The sequence below is a fragment of the Solea solea genome, chromosome 11 (genome assembly GCF_958295425.1).
Source record: "Solea solea chromosome 11, fSolSol10.1, whole genome shotgun sequence".
NCBI classification, from domain to species: domain Eukaryota; kingdom Metazoa; phylum Chordata; class Actinopteri; order Pleuronectiformes; family Soleidae; genus Solea; species Solea solea.
Genome location: NC_081144.1, coordinates 25,792,232 through 25,812,923, shown reverse-complemented (window position 1 = coordinate 25,812,923; position 20,692 = coordinate 25,792,232). Strand labels below are relative to the sequence as shown.

The 20,692-nt window shown below is 42.9% G+C and overlaps 2 protein-coding genes across 2 annotated transcripts in view; both read left to right on the top strand.

Moving 5' to 3' along the window:
- Nucleotides 1-19: 19 nt before the first annotated feature.
- Nucleotides 20-6,533, top strand: tlr9 (toll-like receptor 9). Its single transcript, XM_058642474.1, has 3 exons — nt 20-787; nt 1,877-4,825; nt 5,471-6,533. Exons 1-3 carry the CDS (start codon nt 785-787, stop codon nt 5,675-5,677), a joined length of 3,159 nt encoding a protein of 1,052 aa, XP_058498457.1. The 5' UTR covers nt 20-784; the 3' UTR covers nt 5,678-6,533.
- A 2,269-nt stretch (nt 6,534-8,802) lies between these two features.
- LOC131468358 (ERC protein 2-like) overlaps nt 8,803-20,692 on the top strand; it is a 194,558-nt gene continuing 182,668 nt past the window's right edge. Inside the window, exons 1-5 of the mRNA XM_058642483.1 lie at nt 8,803-8,980; nt 10,233-10,311; nt 10,807-11,813; nt 16,206-16,229; nt 16,315-17,064. Coding sequence (XP_058498466.1) covers nt 10,956-11,813; nt 16,206-16,229; nt 16,315-17,064 — 1,632 coding nt within the window. The 5' untranslated portion in view covers nt 8,803-8,980; nt 10,233-10,311; nt 10,807-10,955. The remainder of the gene's footprint in view (nt 8,981-10,232; nt 10,312-10,806; nt 11,814-16,205; nt 16,230-16,314; nt 17,065-20,692) is intronic.

Here is a 20,692-nt window from a genome sequence, read left to right as displayed (position 1 = left end):
TGCTGCCTCCATCACTAAGTGTAAATGTGTTTTTTTCTTGTACTCTGTCAAATAAAAACCTTTATTTATATTTACCTCAGTGATAAAACTCACCAAACAAGCGGCTCCTCTGTCCCTGTGAGTCCTTGTGGAGTTTGGTGCAGCGAGAGCAAGTGGAACAAAAGCAGAAAATATGTTCTTTAGATTTCACAGAATCAAGCAGGTGCTTTTATCTTTATTAAATGAGCCTTTCATTGTGACTAAAATCACTTTGTCCCCTTTCAAGCCTTGAAGATAAGGGTTAATAACATGATGGATGAGTTAAAATAAGATAGAAAAGAAATGTTTTATGAATGTGTGATTTTCTGTTTTTGAGTTATGAGATTATCCACAACTTTGTGAGAACTCTCCTGCAAAGGAACTGCAACACTAAACATCTACATTATTTCCATGTTGGGAATAAAAGAGTGTGTTGTGCTGCTGTATTTGTGTCTGTGGTGCTGTGACGGCAACACGGTGAGTAAAAGTTTGACTCCTTTACAGAATCTTTTTCTACCGTTTTCTAAAACTGCTGAATGAGTTAATTTCATTGCCATCACTGGAGTCCGTGTTTGCACCAAAGCATGAATTCCACTGGTTACACATGATTTGTACTCTTGCCATATATTCACCTCAAGCTTTCACTTCTGCATGAATACATCCTGCTTCTCATCGCTGCACAGACGTGCAGATCGTCTCCGGTTTGCACCTGGACTGAAGGCTGCCTCGTCTGCCTCCTCGTTACAAATCAAATCATCTGCATGCAATGGTAAGTGACATGACAGCGTCGTTGTTCTGGTTACACTGTTGTTAAATGGAAAAAAGAGGCACAGTCTACATGGGTTGGTAACGGTGCTGGTGATCCCCACGCCTATGGTTTCTTCTGGATTTTGCAGTGATTCTTTGGTCCATTGTCAAGGCTGATTAATCCTCCACTGCACTGAGTTTGACATCATTATCGTTTTGTGTTAAGAGTTACTGAAGTGAAATCTGATTTATTTAACCCTGACGCTGACTGAAACACATCTGTAGAGCTGTGTTCAATTGTGTCTAAAATCATAATACTTTATACTTGGTTTGCTTTGCAGACTTTTAAAACTGCACAAGAGGATTAAAAAAAATTGGAAACAAGAATTCTGGTGTGGGGGGCACAGATTTCAGAATTCTTATTACTTTTTTTTACCCTCAACAGTCTTTGATCTTCAATCTCAGGATTCTGAGATAAAAGTCAGAAGTTTGACATTCGCACAGATTCTCTCTTTCTGTCCGTTTTGAGTAAACAAAAATCATGTGATGTTTTCTGTCAGAGATGCATCAATAAAGTCATCAGTGTGAACCCACATCTCAGACAGAGGTCTCAGTGAAGACATGGCTGCCGGTGTATATGCCCAGCTAAGTCTATGATGTCTTGTATGTTTGCACATTTCGTGCTAGTTTTTGACGACTGCAACAGGAAATTGGTGTTTCTGTCGCTCAATCTTCTGCACGAAAGTCCATTTAGAAAACTGGTGTTTTTTAAGCTGCTGCTCGACCACCTTTGGTGAGTTTGTGTCAATGAGGTAAATCTGAACATGAATTTAAAACAAAACTAACATCTGAATTTGACCACAGAGGTAACAGATGCACACAGTGTGGTGTAAAATCACTGATTTTCTCAATGGGCTTTAGTGTGGACAGTGAGCGGTTTACAAAGCGACAGAAGCTTTGAAAAGTCTAACGGTGAGAGAAAGTGGAAAACAGATTTTGTTATGTGGCTAAAATCTTCTTTTCCTTGTGTCCTCTTGTTCTCAGTGAAGATCAAACATTTTTGTGTTTTTGAACCATTAACAAGTTCTTCTGGTTTCTTGTTTTGTCTCAGGCTCTTTGGAGAAGTATCCTCATCATCAGTCACATTCTTCCTGTGGTTAGGACTTTAAACTTCAAGTTCTTCCCATGTGACACTGATGAGAACGGCACCACGGTGGACTGCAGTGATCGACCGCTCAGGAACATCCCCTTCGAGTCCAGCACTGTGGAGTCACTTGATTTGAGTAGAACAAAGGTACTGAAAGTGGACCAGCATTCTTTGGCACGTGTCCCAAACCTCCACACTCTGAAAATAATGGACAATTGTCCACCGGGTCGAATGAAAGACGGCAGATGCAAAATGGACATCCAATCCACTGCCTTCAAGGGCCTTAACCTCAAACATCTGTACTTGTCTGGCAATAGCCTCACCTTTATACCCTGGTTACCTAAAACCCTGAAGGTCCTTGATCTCCGGAACAACCACATCTTCCAAATTACCGGATCTTTGAACACTTCAAATCTGGAAGAGCTCTTCCTCAGCGGAAACTGCTTTTATGCAAATCCTTGTAACTGCTCCTTTTACATCAGTGAGACAGTTTTCAGAGGGCTCCCTAAACTCAAAAACCTCACATTGGGCTACAATAACTTGACAGCTATCCCTAAAGGACTCCCACCGTCTCTGGAGAGTTTGGATTTTAAAGAGAACACAATCCCAGAGATCTTAGACGGAGCATTCGCTAACTTGACTAAGCTCAGGTATTTGAATTTGGAGTGGAACTGCCAGCGTTGTGACCATGCGGCCAGGCCCTGTTTTCCTTGCCCTAAAAATCACCCGCTAAATCTTTCCTCAAACTCACTGTATGCCGAGAACAGCTCCATCACCTATTTAAGCCTCAGGGGCAACTCCCTGACAACATTTCCAGAAGGTCTTTTCAGACCTTTGACGAGGTTAAAGAGGTTGGACCTCTCTGACAACCTTCTGGCATATGTGATACAAAATGGCACCTTTTTCAAGGAGTTGAAGGGCCTAACCTGGATTAGCCTAATCTACAACTATCAACCCCTGAAGACATTTTCTGAACTGCTTCTGTCCCCACATATTGGTGATATATCCGGTCTACAGTATCTCCTCCTGAGTGGGAACTTCTTCCACAAGCTTTCGCATCAGAGCTTTGGAGTCCTGTCCAAACTCCAAAATCTAACAAAACTTGAACTGAGGATGAACTTCATCAATCAGTGTGACTTGTCAGCTCTGACAACATTACCGTCTCTCATTGACATCGACATCTCCCAAAACATGCTCGCTTTCCTTCCTTGCAGCTCAGCTCCGTCGCCTCTGACGGAGATTGTGGCACAGAAAAGCTCCTCCAATCAGGACATGTATGTGCACGAATTCCACGAGCAACGCGTCGTCGTAAGAGATCGGGAAGTCGCGGCTGGAAATGAGATCTGGGATCCCGACCGATCAAATGTGCTGGAAACTTTCCAGAACTGTGGTTCGCAATTTCCATCACCATGGGACTTTAGAACTCATTTCTGCCACCGAAAATTAACATTTGACCTTTCGCAAAATGAAATTATATCCCTTAACAAAAATGTGTTTGTCGGCATGGAGAAGGCCGTTTGTCTTGACCTTTCCTTCAACTACATGAGCGAGACGTTGAGGTACGGGCAGTTTAGCAGCATGAAACATTTAGTTTTTCTCAATATGTCGTACAACAGACTTGATCTTTATCATGTCGATGCATTCAGTGAGCTGAACAGGACTTTAAAGGTGTTAGACATTAGTAACAATAATTTCCACTTCAAAATGAGGGGTATGGGCCACCATTTTGGGTTCCTTCAAAAGCTGCCCAACTTGGAAGTCCTAAGCCTGGCAAATAATGACATTGGGATGAGAATTGATCGAAGGCTGAGCAGCAACTCTGTGAGGTACCTCTACTTCAACGGCAATCACCTGGACATCATGTGGGAATCTGATCACACCATATACACCCATTTCTTCCAAAACCTGACAAACCTCACATACCTGGACATCTCTGACAACGATCTGATCTCCATCTCACCAAAAGTGCTGTGCAACTTTCCAGGAAGCATCAAGGCCCTCAGGATCAGCGACAACATGCTCAAATATTTTCCATGGCAGAACATCTCGGCGCTCAGCAGTTTGTGCTACCTGGACCTCAGCAGCAATTTTCTCTCTTATTTGCCCAAAGAAGTCGTAGATTTCGGAGCCAATTTTATTCTTTTGGATCTCAGTTTCAATCGCATCTCCTACATCCCTGAAGAGTTCTTGAGTAGGGCAAAATCCCTGCAGTATCTCTACCTCAGCCACAACCAGATCAAAGAGTTGGACCGTCAGTATCTCCCAGCTCCTTTCAAAAACGGCAGCGCCCTCAGAGAACTCACCCTTCATGCCAACCCCTTCAAATGCGATTGCGGTACTTCTTGGTTTGCAGACTTTTTGGGCACTACCTCGATAAAGATTCCTTATCTCACCACTCACATTCACTGTGAGTTCCCAGAGTCCCAACAAGGCAAGAGCATCTTATCTGTAGACCAGCGCTCCTGTCAGGACGGCGGCATAGCTTTTGTGGTGTGTTCCTTCTTAACTGTGATGTTCACTGCTCTGCCTCTGCTGAAGCATCTGTACGGCTGGGACATGTGGTACTGCTTACAGCTGCTGTGGGCAGGACATAAAGGTTATTCCCAGTTGGCTGGCACCGACTCACACAATCACTACGACGCATTTGTTGTGTTCGACACCACGAACAAGGCGGTGAGCGATTGGGTTTACAACGAATTAACTGTCAATCTGGAGAACTGTGGCCACAGGAGATTTAGTCTGTGTTTGGAAGAGAGGGACTGGATCCCTGGACTTTCATGTATCGAGAATCTTCACAATGCCGTTAACAAGAGTGTGAAGACGGTGTTTGTGCTGTCCAGCGTGGGGGAGACGGTGAATGGTCTGATCCGTCAGGCTTTCTTCATGGTTCAGCAGCGACTTCTGGATGAAAAGGTAACACAGACTTTTAATATTAACAATAATAAAATAATAATTGTTTTTTATTTCAAAGGTGCCTTTCAGACCTCTCAAGGTCATTGTACACCAAAAAACAGCAAGCGATAAGCATGGAAAAAAAAAGGATCTATTCCTAAGATTAAAAACAGAAGAAAATTAAAAGAGAAATTCAATATTTCTGAGGTCAGGTGGTAGAGAGGGGGGGCACAGGGCGGCTGATTGGACAGAAAGATAGAGAAAAGGGGAGGATTTGAGGGAATGGGAGGGAGGGGGTGGCTGGTATGGAGGGGTGAGGTTATGGATGACTTTGAAAGGATTTTGAATTTGATGTGGAAGGAGACTGGGCGCAAATGAAGCTGGTGCAGAACAGGGATTTTCATAGCATCAAATTATCTCTGTCTATAAACTAGCCAGCTAACTGGCGTCTATCAATCTATAAAAGCTAGCAAACTAACTAACTAGTGGGAGGAGCTTGATCACAACATGTTATTGAGTTTCGTCTGCTTAAAACAACAATAATCCACTGACTCATAAAGTCACAGATTTGAAATGCATCAATTACAGATTTCCCCCCCGAATCGTTCAGCTCGATTGTAGCTTTGTTGCCATGGTTTCACCACACATGTCATGTGATCTCGCCAGGTGGACACAGTGGTGCTGGTTCTGCTGAGCGAGATGTTTCCCAAACTCAAGTACCTCCAGCTGAGGAAGAGGCTGTGCAGGAAGTCCGTGTTGACGTGGCCCAGGAACCCACGGGCACAACCCCTTTTCTGGAACAGGATGAGGACGGTGCTGTCGTCCGATAACCTGAAGTTATACGACCATAACATGAGCGAGAGTTTCATATGACCGAGGTGAACCTTGACATGACGCACACATGAGAATGAAGAGCTGTTTACTTGGCTGGTAACAAATTCTTCATACATTTAAATAATCAAAAATGGGGAAACATGATTTCCATTTAGAAACAGGTATAAAACCTTTTTTTATTACAAAAATGAAAACCAAAATGTAATTTTAAATAACAATTTTGTTGTCAAAATTAGTCATTTTAATTTTTATTGTTCCATCTATTTTTATTTCATCCCTTTTTTAGTTCTGGACTTTTGGATTCTTATCTGTGTTTTATTTCCTCATATAATTTATGAGTGGCTCGTTTCTTTGGTTTGATTATTTAATTAAGCCGCCAGGTTCACAGACCTTTAACTGAATTATTTATTTTGACTTTTTCATGTTTTCTTATTTTGTTTCAATATTGTTCTTACTTTGATTCATGTTTACGGTGCTTTTTAAAATTTAACCTTATCATGGATTCTTTATATTTTGAACCCAGCTTCTTCATTTGTACACTTTTAGTCAGTTTATGCAGAAAGTTCTATGGAGTTGTAGGACAGATGACATGTTTAATATTTAATATACGGTTTAATAAACTTGGTGAGATTTTATGCCGTCGTTCATACATTTTAATACGATCCATGAAGAAGATTCAGGTGTATAATGGTAACGTTACATGCGTGCTGGCACCTGCTCTGTTTGTACGTTCACTTCTCTAAGGTTTGCTGTGGGGAGGAACTGAAAGCTGATTATGTCTTACAGGTCACATGTGGTTGACCTCATCAGCTGCCTCCATTCAAGTGTTTAATGATCAAATTTGTTTTAAAAATAATGAAAATGAAAAGATGACATAAAAGCCAGACTAAAACTACTAATTTACTTTTGTTTCATTCACTTACACACACACCAGTTAACTAGCCATCAATCTATGCTAGCTGGTTAACTATCGCCAGCTAGTTAGATGGCCACTTGTCTTTGAAGACCACTTAACTAGCCATCCATCTATGCTTACTAGTTATAATTATTAATTAGCCAGCATAAGTAGTTAGCTATAACCACCTGTCTATGATAACTAGTTAACTAGCCATCTATCTACGCTAGCTGGTTAACTGTAGTATGTGAGTGTATTTTTAAATGTGTGTATGTATACATGTATGCACCTTCGTATATGTTCACAGTTTGTGTGTGTGTAAAACCTACAGATTTACACACATACAATGTGACGTGTGTATAAATATTCATTCTACTATATCAATGATAATATCAAAGCATTTAATTCATAAAAAGCCTAAAACCAATATTGTAATCCTAATTCTGCCACAAATACTATTAATCTGAACTAGACCATGTGTCCACAAACATGGACACCTTTTATTTTTACAAAGTAGAAGAAAAACATTTCTCCATGAACTGTGATTTCTTAAAGAAAAATGTGTGTTTTGTATGTAAATATCTCTATAAATAAAAACTGGACTTTCGATCCAATTCTTTCTATTTCTGATTTAGTTAGAAAAATACATTTCTGTTTAAAAATATCAACACTTTCTGTTCCTCATCTGTCTGTGAAATCATGAATATGTATGAGCACATGATGAATCCACAGACTGCAGCGTCACCGTGAGTCTCATGATCGTGTGTGAACTTTAGAAAGTTGTGAAGTTTCACGGAGCTTCTTCTTCTTTGGGTGAAGTGAACACTTCCTGTTCCCCTTTCATCTGTCCACAGAAGGCTGCCATTTCCCGGGCACAGGGAAAAACCCCCACAGCTAATTATGATTAAGTATTGTTTTTGCTCAGAGTGCGTGTCACAGCTATGCTAGCAATTTTGCTAATGTTCAACTTTGCTTACATTTGCAAATGCAAAATTGCTAACGTTGAACAAACTAAACCACGTAGAAATAATTTTATCATCAACAAAGATGACCTCTAAAATCATATTGATATCATTGTACTGTTAGCAAAGTTGCTAACATTACCAAAAATTGATGCCATTGCTAACACTAGCAGTGCTGTCTAAAATTGATAATGTTAGCAACTTTGCCAAACTTAACCATGTACCACTTAACCCCGGTGGTTGATCATTTTATCATCAACAAAGATGACGTGTAAGATCATATAGATATCACTGTACGCTGCCACCTTTACAAACATCGCCGCCATTAGCAAAGTTGCTAACATTACCGAAACTTGATGCTATCTTCTGTCCAAACCTGCATACAATTATCATTTTAATCTGCTAACAAACCGAACCTTAACCCTATCCATCACATTTGCTAATGTTATTAAACGTATAGCATTCACCTCGTTATTGTTAGCAACTTTGCTAGCATTAGCAACATTTGCCAGCATTGATGTTGCTAATGTTGGCTATAACGCAATTTAGCTCACCTATTTTTGAACATCTGCAAGCAGCAGCGACTCTGCCACCCTAAACTACAAAATTATTGTCCGCTGCCACAAACATAAACATTGCAGCCATAAGCGAGGTCGCTAACATTACCAAAACTTAATGCTATCATCCGTCCAAACTACCATATAACAATTTCAAAGAATCAATGCTGCTTTGCTAACGCTGGCTCATTTTGACACGGTTAACAGTTTTGCCAAAAACCCTAAACCACGTACAAATCATTTTATCATAAACAAAGATTGTGGATGATGACATTTTTCAACTTTCGCGAAAAATCATGCTAATCAATAGCTAACATTGGTAACGCTAGCTAACTATTTTGCTATTGTTAGCAACTTTGGCTAACGTCTATAAAGTTGCTAGAATAATGTGGTTATGGTTAGTGTAGGTGTATATTCAAAAAAAACAAAAAACGCCACAGTTTGAGGTCGCGCGCACGTGCCAGCGCCAGGCAGTCCTCCAGCTTGGGAGCGGTTCCTGTTTGTCAGGATAGGTCATGATGATGATGATGAGGCTGCGCAGAGGAAGAGGAGGTGTGAGTTCATCCACACCTTTATCATCATCGTCACTGAGCATCTTTTTAAACAAAATGAAAGTGTGCTCTCTCCCTCTCTCTCGCTCTCTCTGTGCGGCAGATTAATTATTACGTAACACAGCGGCTCTCACTCATGTGCGCGCCCGTGATGATGATGATGATGATGATGAAGATGAGAAGGGGAAACTAATCCTTCATCATGCCGCCGCTGCCGTTGTCTGTAGTTGTGGAGTTTCATCCAGTGTCTGCGCGCGCTCACACTGGAGCCACGCACGCGAGGAGTTTAACAGTGACCCGGGTTTTCACACATGGATCATATGACGTGATGTTTCCCACACACATGCACGGAGCAACAGCTGGACACAAAGTAACAAGTAAGAACTCAGTCACTTTTATTTTGAAATTCTCTCATAAATGCTGTTATTTTCTGCTTCATGATTTCTACACCGACGGATTATTTATAATCTATGATTCCACCATTACAGTACCGTGTGTGTGTGTGTGTTCCACTTAAACCTGCATCCATTGTCTTTGAAACAGTGATGGATGAATGGATGAGGGTGACATGGTGACTGACATGTACACTGAACCAATCTCTCAGCTGTTCAGCGGATCCCAGCGCCCAATCCTTTTGGATTAGAGGGAGGGATTATAATTTGGATTTGCCTCTCATGTCTGCTGCTCCATCAAACTGTGTTGAGTAAATATTTGACTTTTAGCCTACTTTCATTATTACATCACCATTTTTACACTTTAAAACAGGAATTCTTAAAACTATAATGGAATAAATACATATTATTGTAATCTTCGAAGTGTGGTTGTACTCACATGTGCTGGGTTTAAGTTTACGATGTCTTCAGAATCTGTTTGCCACTGTATTTTAATGTTAGACAGCGTCTTATTCTGGCTGGAATCTGAAGTTTGTAAACCACTCACTCTCCCACACCAAAGTCCAGAGAGAAAATCAGTGATTTTAACATCACACACACACAGGAGTTGTTGATCCACTACAAATGTTTTATTTTGTCACTTCATTGTTTGAAATCCTTTGTTCAGATTGACCTCAGTGACACAAAGTGACCACACGAGGCAGCAGAGGACTAGCAGCTCCTGTGTTCAAGTGAAGCTAAAATCACTGATTTTCTCTCTGGACTTTGGTGTGGAAGAGTGAGTGAGTGGTATTGTTGTTCTGAGGTGAGTCTTTTGTCAGATAGCTAAAATCAGTTCATTATTTTGCAGTCAGTTTGTTTGTGAATGTTTAGAACAGCTCATTATTTTGCAAGCAGTCTCTCATTGAATGTCGAGAATAGCTGATTAATTTGTGGATTTATAGAACAGCTTATTATTTGGTAGCCAGTCTCTTTAATGGATGTATAGAAGGGCTCACTGTTTGGCAGTCAGTCCTTTGATTGATTGATAGATCGGCTCACTATTTGGCAGTCAGTCTGTTGGTAGATATATGGGAAAGTTGTCTCCGTGAATAAGTTCAAATGTGTAATTTTGTTACTTTGGTGTTAAAATAGATTTTTTTTCCCACTCAACCACTCTTCAGAAAAACCTCGATCTACCCCTTTAAAATATGCATTCCTCCTTAATTTAGCCATTTTTCTTATCTTCTATTTTTAGATGAAGCCAAAGACACTGATGAAGTGTGACCAGAGAAGGTGTAGAAAATGAAGTCTGCGCTCTCTGTCCCTGGGTTACAGTGAGTGTTTTCATGAAAAGTCACTTTTACACTCTTTCACTTCCTGCATTAAAAAAGAAAGAACAGTACATTTTATGGCAGCTGTGGTTGCCAGAGCCTCCCTTTCACTTCTGACCTATTCTATACATCAGTTTCTTGGTGGATGTATGAATGGCTCATTATTTGGCACTCAGGCTGTTGTTGTTGTTGGATGTTAAGAACAGCTCAGTATTTGGCACTCAGTCTCTTCATGGATGAATATACTGCAAATCAGAATTTTGTGACTTAAGTCTTTTGAAATCCTCTCTTTTGATTTAAATAAATGACAAACATATACATGTTTTGTTTGTGTATGTGTATATATATATATATATATATATATACTGTATATGTACACATATACAGTGAGACAGCAGTGGACCATGTATATGGTTTACGAAGCAACAAAACTGTCAGTTTCCTGTCGAACAGGCTGTAAAACATCTTTCAATTTTCATCTGTCTTCTTCTCTTCTAGAATCCGTGATGTCCAGCACTGAAGCTCAAACCATGCAATCTCTTCACCCCAGTCAGGAATAGACAGGTGAAGACTAAGATGTGGCCTGTAGTCCAAACTTTTTAAACCCTTTCCATTTCATTATTTTTTTTTGCCATATAACGAAAAAAATGCCTTTGAATATCAGAGCCAAGCCGCCGCAGAGCAAACTGTCCACGGCCACGAAAAGCAGCGTCCATGCAGACGCTACCTCGTCTCATTCACGCTTCTCCAGGTCTCCTAAGCAGGTGAAAGGCAAACAGGCTTCAGCCTCAACACCAGGCTGCCGCTCAGGGCTGGAACCAGGATCAGTGTTGGGAGGCGTTTCTGCTCCGGTGTCTAATAAAACATCAGAGAGTCCACAGCTGGTGTCACGGCCAGGTTCAAAGAGCAAACCTGTGGGGAAAAGAGTGGCTCATGGTTCTGCCACAGCTCCTGGTGGTAAAACTCTGTCCATGGAGAACATCCAGTCCCTGAGTGCGGCCTACGCTACATCAGGAACCATGTACCCGAGCGAGCGGGATTCCCTGGAACCCTCTGTCGGGTTCCCCAGAGGCACCATGACCCTGGGCAGGAGCACCCGACGCTCCTCCTGCACTGGCCGCTCAACCATGATGGGCAGCAGCCCGAACATCACCTCCTCTGGGCTGCATCACTCGCCAGATCCTTACGGGGACCAGAACTTTCTGTCAGCAAGGACGTCGAGTCTGCGGCGGCAGCCCGGGAGACACATTCAGATGCTGGACTCTGCTGGACAGGGAGAGGCATCCACATTCGATCTCCAGGGTCAGCTGAGGGAGCTGCAGAGGGAGAATGACAGTCTGAGGAGGGAGCTGGACGGAGGTAGGGACGGGAAGACCGGCGCCGGCACCAACAGCGTCAACTTCTGGTGTCCGGACATAAAGAGGGAGAAGGGGACGAGGCGCGAAGATGGAGCGAGGAAGGCAGCTCTGAAGGACCACAACAGAACAAACCACGAGGATGTGCAGGTGAGGAATCTGGCAAATTCAACAGTTGAAAACAGAATATTTTACAAGCATTCTCTTCGTGGATGTCTAGAATAGCTCATTATTTGGCAGTCAGTTTCTTGGTGGATGTCTAGAATAGCTCATTATTTGGCAGTCAGTTTCTCTAATGGATGTATAGAACAGCTCACTATTTGGCAGTCAGTTTGTTTGTGAATGTTTAGAACAGCTCACTATTTGGCAGTCAGTTTGTTTGTGAATGTTTAGAACAGCTCATTATTTGGCATCCGGTTTGTTTGTGAATGTTTAGAACAGCTCATTATTTGGCAGCCAGTCTCTTTAATGGATGTATAGAACAGCTCACTATTTGGGGGAATGTTTAGAACAGGTCATTATTTGGCAGCCAGTTTGTTTGTGAATGTTTAGAACAGTTCTTTATTTCACCTTCAGACTTTTCTGAAGAGAAACTGAGGTTTTTAAACCACTTACTCTCCCACACCAAAGTCCATTGAGAAAATCCACAGTTTTAGTCACTGGGAAACAGGAGCTGCTTGTCCTCTGCCGCCTTGGCTGACAAGTTTTTGTCAAACTTTGAAGTCACAAAAATAACATGTGTGAACTTAGTGATGGAGGCAGCAGTGGATCAACAACTCCTGTGTGTGTGTGTGTGTGTGTGTGATGGTAAAATCTGATTTTCTCTGTTTACAAACTTCGGTTTCCTGAGTTTGTCTAACAGTGAGATATCAGTGCGTCTTCAAGGTTGCATAGAAAGCTTTCTGCCTTGCAGAGCTCAGCGCCGTCTGTTTCCATGGGAACGTGGCTCCTTTCTAAATGTTAGAATGAAGGGACTGGTGCACCAACACCAGAACCAGCACGTCTGAGACACCGTCCATCTGCCTAACCACCAGGCTTTATACGGGTCCTTGAAATCCTTGAAACCCTTGAAAATGCTTGGATTTTAATGTGGCATTTTCAAGGATTTCAAAGGTTTGAAGTGCCTGAAAATGCTTTAAATACTGACTGTAGTTGTAATAATTGTGCGTATAAATGAATAATAAACACTGGGCTAACATACAATCTTTTAATCTGATCGAAACAATAAAAATAATGTTTTTCAGTACATTTGTATTTATATTACTCTGCCACAGATGCAAAGTGCTGGGAAATCTTTAAAAATAACCTCAAAAGTGCTTCTCTGGAGTGAAATACTGGTGAAATGACGTGAGTCTCGCTCGTCCACGTCGTGAGACTCTCTCGTCCACGTCGTGAGACTCTCTCGTTCACGTCGTGGACTCGCTCGTTCACGCCTCCCTCTGTGAGGCTGCTCTCACTCTCTCTCTCTTCACTTCTTTCGTCTGTAAAAACTTGAATCTTGTGTGCGTGTGACTTCTTCCTCCTGTAACTAAGCAGCCTCCTCTGCATCTGTATTTATAGCTTTAGTCATCACGCATTGTCATGCAGCGTGTGGACACTGTGACACACACACACACACTCACGCAAACACATTCTTTTTCACCTGAAACTGAAAATCTTTGGGCTTTAAAGTGATAATTTAGTGTTTTATACAAAGTCAGTGTGTGTGTGCTGTCAGAAAACACTTAACAAAAGGCTAATCTTAAGGAAAAAGCAAATTTTACACTGTATTTTATAAAATGTCCACTTTTCATACAGGAAACTCATTCCCTCCCGTGTGCCAAAGTCCATTGAGAAAACCGTGGATTAGCGTCTCACATGGTGCAGGAGTTTTCGATCGACTGCTGCTTCCATCATTTATTTGGTGACTTGGGCTTTTAAAATCCTTCATTTTGATTTACTTATGTGACTCAAACTCACCACACGAGGCGCCAGTAGAGCAGCAGCTCTTGTTTCCCGGTGAGCTGAAATCACTGATTTTCTCTCTGGACTTTGGTGCGCGAGAGTGAGCCAGTCAGAAAAGGCTGTTTAATTAAAGCATTGATCATATTATTAAGATATTCAAGAGTGTTCATCTGTCACGTGGACAGAGAGACAGTTTGAAACCTCTTTTTTAAACGCTTTTTGACTTTTTAAATCATTTTTCTGTGCAGTTATAAAAAGATATTTTTATGAGTGTATAAAAAACGTGAAATATTGAAGAATAAGGGAGATGTTCAGAATTGCAGTAACTCTAGAGGAATACAGTTGATGAGCCATACAATGAAGTTAAGGGAAAGAGTAGTGGAAACTAGACTGAGAGCAGAAGTCAGCATTTGTGAGCAACAGTATGGTTTCATGCCTAGAAAGAGTACTACAGATGCAGTATTTGCTTTAAGAATGCTGGTAGACAAATACAGAGAAGGTCAGAGGGAGCTGCATTGTGCCTTTGTAGATCTGGAAAAAGCCTATGACAGAGTGCTGAGAGAGGATCTATGGTACTGTATGAGGAAGTCTGGAGTGGCAGAGAAGTATGTTAGACTGGTGCAGGACATGTATGCCACCTGTGAGACAGCGGTGAGGTGTGCTGTAGGTGTGACAGAGAAGTTCAAGGTGGAGGTGGGACTACATCAGGGTTCGGCTCTGAGTCCCTTCTTGTTTGCGGTGGTGATGGACAGACTGACAGATGAGGTTAGACAGGAATCTCCATGGACTATGATGTTTGCAGATGACATTGTGATCTGTGGTGAGAGCAGAGACCAGGTGGAGGAAAAGCTCCAGAGGTGGAGATATGCTCTAGAAAGGAGAGGAATGAAGGTTAGTCTCAGCAAGACAGAATATATGTGTGTGAATGAGAGGAACCCAAGTGGAACCATGAGGCTACAGGGAGTGGAGATAAAGAAGGTGGAGGATTTGAAGTATTTATGGTCAACAGTCCAGAGCAGTGGAGATTGTGGAAAAGAGGTGAAGAAACGTGTTCAAGCTGGTTGGAATGGGTGGAGAAAAGTGTCAGGGGTAATGTGTGATAAAAGAGTATCAGCCAGAATGAAAGGAAAGATATACAAGACAGTGGTGAGACCAGCGATGCTGTATGGTCTAGAGACAGTGGCACTGAGCAAAAGACAGGAAGCAGAGCTGGAGGTAGCAGAGATGAAGATGTTGAGGTTCTCTTTGGGAGTGACGAAGATGGATAGGATCAGGAATGAGTCAATCAGAGGAACAGCACATGTTAGATGTTTCGGAGATAAGGTCAGAGAGGCCATGAGATGGTATGGTCATGTACAGAGGAGGGATAGTGAGTATATAAGTAGAAGGATGTTGGGGTTGGAACTGCCAGGCAGGAGGTCCAGAGGAAGACCAAAGAGAAGGTTTATGGATGTAGTGAAAGAGGACATGAAGTTAGTTGGTGTGAGAGAGATGGCTGAAGGGAGCAGCCGAAAGGAAAAGAAGAAGAAGACTTCTTATCTTAAGCCGTCACTTTGTTGCCCCGTTTCTTCTTTATCTTCTTTTCTCCTCTGTTTCTTTCTTCTTCTCTATTCGTCATGTTGTTTTTTTGCCCTTTGCCACATTTGGGGAAGATTCATTTTGACAAGAGAGAACTTTTTTTCTTCTCATTAGCATAAAGAAAGTCACCTTATCTCTGGACTGTGAAGCAACGACCACGACTGACCCTTCGCCATCTGTTTGTGTGTGTGTGTGTGTGTGTGTGTGTGTTTGCTTTGTTACATTGATTATCCGCGCTCCTCCCTCTCCTCCCTCTCCTCCCTCTCCTCCCTCCCTCATTCTAAATCCTGTGTCCTCTACGTCCTCCTGCAGCTTCTGGACTCGAGCAGAGGAGGAAATGTGAAAATATCTGACAGAATTAAGGTTTTCTCTGATCAGGCAATAATCTATAACTTTATATTATCTTTAATGAAACTTGCGTTGAAGCTTCAGAATGTTTAAAATTCTCTTAGCGATAAAACGTGAAACTTAATTTTCCACCTAAAAACTTTCCTTATCGTTTCATTATCAGATATTAACGTCTTTCTGAGTTTCTGTTGATTATTTTCTCCGTTAATCGAGAACTCGTTTGGTCCATAAAATGTAGAAAAATATTGATGACGACAATGTTTTCAAAATCAAGTTATAATATATGAAAAAAATAATGAAGTTTCCGTCTTTTTCTGTAGTTTTTTTGTAAAACTGAATTTGTAAATGCATGGATAACAATAATTATTATAATTCTGTATTAAGCATTACAGAAACATAAATTTTTTTTACTTTAGAGCAGCTGTGGCATAAACCTTACACTAGGTGGTGCTCTAATGCATTTGATAAGCACTGTATATAAATAAAAATGAAAACATAAATAAAAGTGAAGCTAAGTTTCAGTTGTTCTTTTCAGCCTGGTCTGGAGACATGCTGCCCTCTTGTGGCCAGAGCTTCACACGACAGCTTTAAATTCTATGTATATTTTCAACCATAACAGAAAATCTGTTGATCATTTTATTAAATAAGTCTTTATTTGTCTCCCTGCTGCAGCACGAGGACCTGAGAAGAAACCAGGTCTGTGTCTTTGTGCCGCAAAACATTTCCCACCAACGTGTTTCTGAGCTTTTATTTCAATAAAAAACTTTCTCTGTCGTCGCAGCAGCTTCCGCTAACGGTGCAGGAGCTTCAGGAGGAGCTGAGAGCTCACAGGGACATGAACGGTCGTCAGCAGCAGCAGCAGCAGCAGCAGCAACAGCAACAGCAGCAGCAGCAGCAGCAGCAGGGACACCCAGGCTCCTACCTGGACCTCCATATGGACCAGGACCACCACAGAGGCGTGGGCCACAGTCCCAGAGTCAGTCCGTCCAACACCTATGAGCGCAGGCACCAGGACGCCGACGTCATCATCCACAGCCCGGGCTACGGCCGCAGCACCGCACTGACCTCGCAGAGACTCAGCCCGGCCAGCACGCTTCAGTCTGGACTCAGGCCCGGCCTCGCTCACACGGCTCCACCTGCAGTGGTGGCAGTGCCAGGCTCCGCCTCCCCGCGTCCCCGCAGCCCCTGCCAGGTTCCCGGCTGTGACGGCTTCTCCTCCTCGCCGTCTCCTCTCGTCCCGTCGGAGGAGAACTACGTGCGGCTGCAGTCGGAGCACGAGCGTCAGGCCACGGAGCTGCTGCTGCTGAGGAGGACCATGGAGGAGATGGAGAAGAGGATCGACTCTCAGCGGCAGACGCTGGGCACACGCGACCAGAGCATCCAGAGGCTGCTGGAGATGCTCCAGGGTCAAGGTCAAGGTCATGGTCATGGTCAAGGTCAGCACAGGGGTCATGGGCAGCGAGCTGGCGGCATCATCACAGCGGCGGCGCAGGAGGCCGAGGCACAGCTGGAGAACATGCACGTGAGAGAGGTGAGTTTTTATAGAGACTGACACACATTTCAGTGTATATAATATATATGTATATATATATATACATATATATATATATATATATATATATATATATATATATATATATATATATATGTACTGTCTATAAGTGAGAGACACAAAGACAAATAATACAAACAATGATCTAATCTCAGAAAAATCCTCACCACGTCTTCAGGATATGTTAATCTCAGTGTTAAACTGTGCTGCTGATGCACTGCTGCCTCCATCAGGGAGTCAGGCTGCGGAACAAAGAGGCTGCAGCACACACCTGCGCACACACCTGCGCACACACCTGCGCACACACCTGCAGCTCCTGTTGTCTTTGGTGCAGAAAAATAATCTTTTTATTCAGAGAATGTTGATGAATATTTTCTTAAAACTTTAACATAGAATTTATTAGCGTACGATTAATATTTTAATTGCGCGTACTTGTGTGTGTGTGTGTGTGTGTGTGTGTCTTTATATAACACTTGGCCTCTTGCAGCGGAACATTTCAACATTATTCACTTAATTTCTTCTTCTTTTCAGTGTTGTATCATCTCTAATCCTAACACAGATTAATCCTGTTCTCAGATTGTGATTGGCCTCCTTGTGTTCATTATTGTTATTATTATGAATGAGTGTGTGTGTGCGTAAGAGGTGAGTACCTATTCACACACACACTCTGTGTGCTGTGCTATTTTTAACTGCTTGACAACTTAAGACGTGTGTGGTAGAGATGGAGTGTGTGTGTGTGTGTGTGTTTTTCTAAGGTAGAAAAATAGTCTGAATGTTTGTCTGAATATTAATGTATGATTAATGAGGGAAAACACGCTCTGACCGCCCTGATTGAAAAGAGACGGAATTGTTGATCTTTCTTTTTTTTTTTTCTCTTCCTCGTCTCCCCTTCTGGCCTCCTCTGACACACACACACACACAGACACACACACACACAGACACACACACACACACACACACACCTCATGAGGACCAGGCAGTCACTGAAGTGAACACCAGTGAACGTGGTGACGATGGTGTCGTCAGACTCCTTTGCTAAATGTTGCAGATTTTACTTGGACATTGTTGCTTTGACGTCGCGCTCGTGACTCTTCAGTGACGACACTCTCTGACCAATCACAGGCCGGCGGTCTGATGACATCACAGTATCAGCTGAACCTCGTCAGAGCAGGAAGTAAAACACTATCAATAACCACTCACTCTCCCACACCAAAGTCCACAGAGAAAATCACTGTGTGTGTGTGTGTGTGTGTGTGCTTGACAAACCTCACTTTCCTGAGAGTCTGTTGGGAGAAGTCGGGGTCCTGTGAAGGCCCCTCGCCGCCATTTATGTGTCAGACCATAATTTCACCTCACACTTGCTCTTGTCATGGTGAGAGAAGAGGGCGATGGCAGCGGTGCAGTTATTGCCTCTATTAGGAGGCTCTGCTGCGGAGGAAACCAGCTGAGCTGCCTTTCATTACCGCAGCCATTAGTCATTTTTCTTTAAATGGCCCGGCTTGTTTGGCTTTTTAAATGCCTCCTTTTTATCCGTCAGACGTGGCTGAGGGTTGACATGTGGGCTTCTGTGGTATTTTTAATAGTTTGAAGAGGAATTAACACCATGAAATTGTGTTTGTAGAATCCTGTTTTAAATGAAGACAGGTGTAAACATGTAAAAACTTGTGCTTTAATGAGAGAATTGAGTATAAATATGTTATTTGCCTGCTGAATTGAAAATCAGATTGTGAAGTTTGTGACGCAGATTTAGGACCTCGTGGTTTCATCTGATCCACCACAGAAGCAGTTTAGATGTAATCTGTCATTAAAGTCAAAGAAAAGAAGGAAAACTGGTGGTTTTAATCCCATAGCTTTGTTTTTTAGTTTGGTTTTAATTTTTCTTGATGAGTCAGCACATTTTCAGCGGGAAAAGCAAACGCTGATGTTTTCTGTGTGGTCAAAGTAAAGTTACAGTGCACTTCCTGTCTCAGATAGCCAACTTCCTGTTTGGGAGATCATGGCACATTTGTGTAGTTTCATGTTTATTATTTTATATGAAAGAAGCTGAAATGTCTCAGTGGTTTAAACTCAACATTTAATGATCTGTTATATTTACTGGGCCACAGTGTTTCTGCAGTACCCGCAGTGTCCACAGAGAGGCAGTGTGCTACAAGAATTCATGCAGGAATTGTGTGAATGTGTGTAGCTAACACACACACACACACACACACATGCTGAGAGGCATAAATCTGGGCCTAATCGACTCTCCCCAGCCTCCAGTTCCCTGTAGACTCAATAATAACAGCTGCACCACTGGTCTGTTCCTGCCCAGCCCTGACCTGCTGCCAACACACACACACACATATATGCACACGCACGCACACACACACGCACACATACACACTCACACACGGTGAGATGCCATATCTTCTTTCTTATGCATCATGGTGCAGATTTGATTTGGTCCTCAGAGACTCTGCTGTATATGAAGACGTCTCAATCACTGCTCTGCTCTTATAAAGGCACATTTCAGGGTTATAAGAGTTACTGACTGAGCTGTGTGTGTGTGTGTGTGTGTGTGTGTGTGTGCGTGTGCGTGTGCGTGCCAATGAAGAGACTGAAGAAAGAATAGATTTAAAGCAACTTTGTAAAATAAACACCAGCTTCACTCCACGATGATTTAAGAACCAAATTCCATAGAAATGTGTTTTTTTGTGACTTCAGCGACTTTGGTGTTTGAAAATAGCAGTAGAGCAGCAGTAGAGCAGCAGTAGAGCAGCAACAGAGCAGCAGTGGAGCCGCAGTAGAGCCGCAGTAGAGCAGCAGCAGAGCAGCAGTAGAGCAGCAGTAGAGCAGCAGCAGAGCAGCAGCAGAGCAGCAGTAGAGCCGCAGTAGAGCAGCAGTAGAGCCGCAGCTGAGCAGCAGTAGAGCCGCAGTAGAGCCGCAGTAGAGCAGCAGTAGAGCCGCAGTAGAGCAGCAGTAGAACAGCAGTAGAGCCGCAGTAGAGCCGCAGTAGAGCAGCAGTAGAACAGCAGTAGAGCCGCAGTAGAGCAGCAGTAGAACAGCAGTAGAGCCGCAGTAGAGCAGCAGTAGAACAGCAGTAGAGGCAGCAGTAGAACAGCAGTAGAGCCGCAGTAGAGCCGCAGTAGAGCAGCAGTAGAGCAGCAGTAGAACAGCAGTAGAGCCGCAGTAGAGCAGCAGTAGAACAGCAGTAGAGCCGCAGTAGAGCAGCAGTAGAACAGCAGTAGAGCCGCAGTAGAGCCGCAGTAGAGCAGCAGCGGAGCCGCAGCGGAGCAGCAGTAGAGCCGCAGTAGAGCAGCAGTGGAGCAGCAGGGGAGCCGCAGTGGAGCCGCAGTAGAGCCGCAGTAGAGCAGCAGGGGAGCCGCAGTGGAGCAGCAGGGGAGCCGCAGCTGAGCAGCAGTAGAGCAGCAGTAGAGCCGCTGTAGAGCCGCAGTAGAGCCGCAGCAGAGCAGCAGTAGAGCTTAATACTATAGTCAGCACAGTTTCTGTCTGCTTTTTCTCCCTCTGTCTCTTTCTAACGTGTTCGTCTGTTGTGGTTTGGTTTCACTGAGGTCTTTTTATGAAGACTCTGCTCCTGATTGGACACTCTTCACAGATTCTGCTAATG

Excerpts from the sequence above, each read along its gene's own strand:
- tlr9 (XM_058642474.1), top strand. Across the intron at positions 4,826-5,470 it reads AGCGACTTCTGGATGAAAAG|GTGGACACAGTGGTGCTGGT; the intron begins GTAACACAGACT and ends TGATCTCGCCAG.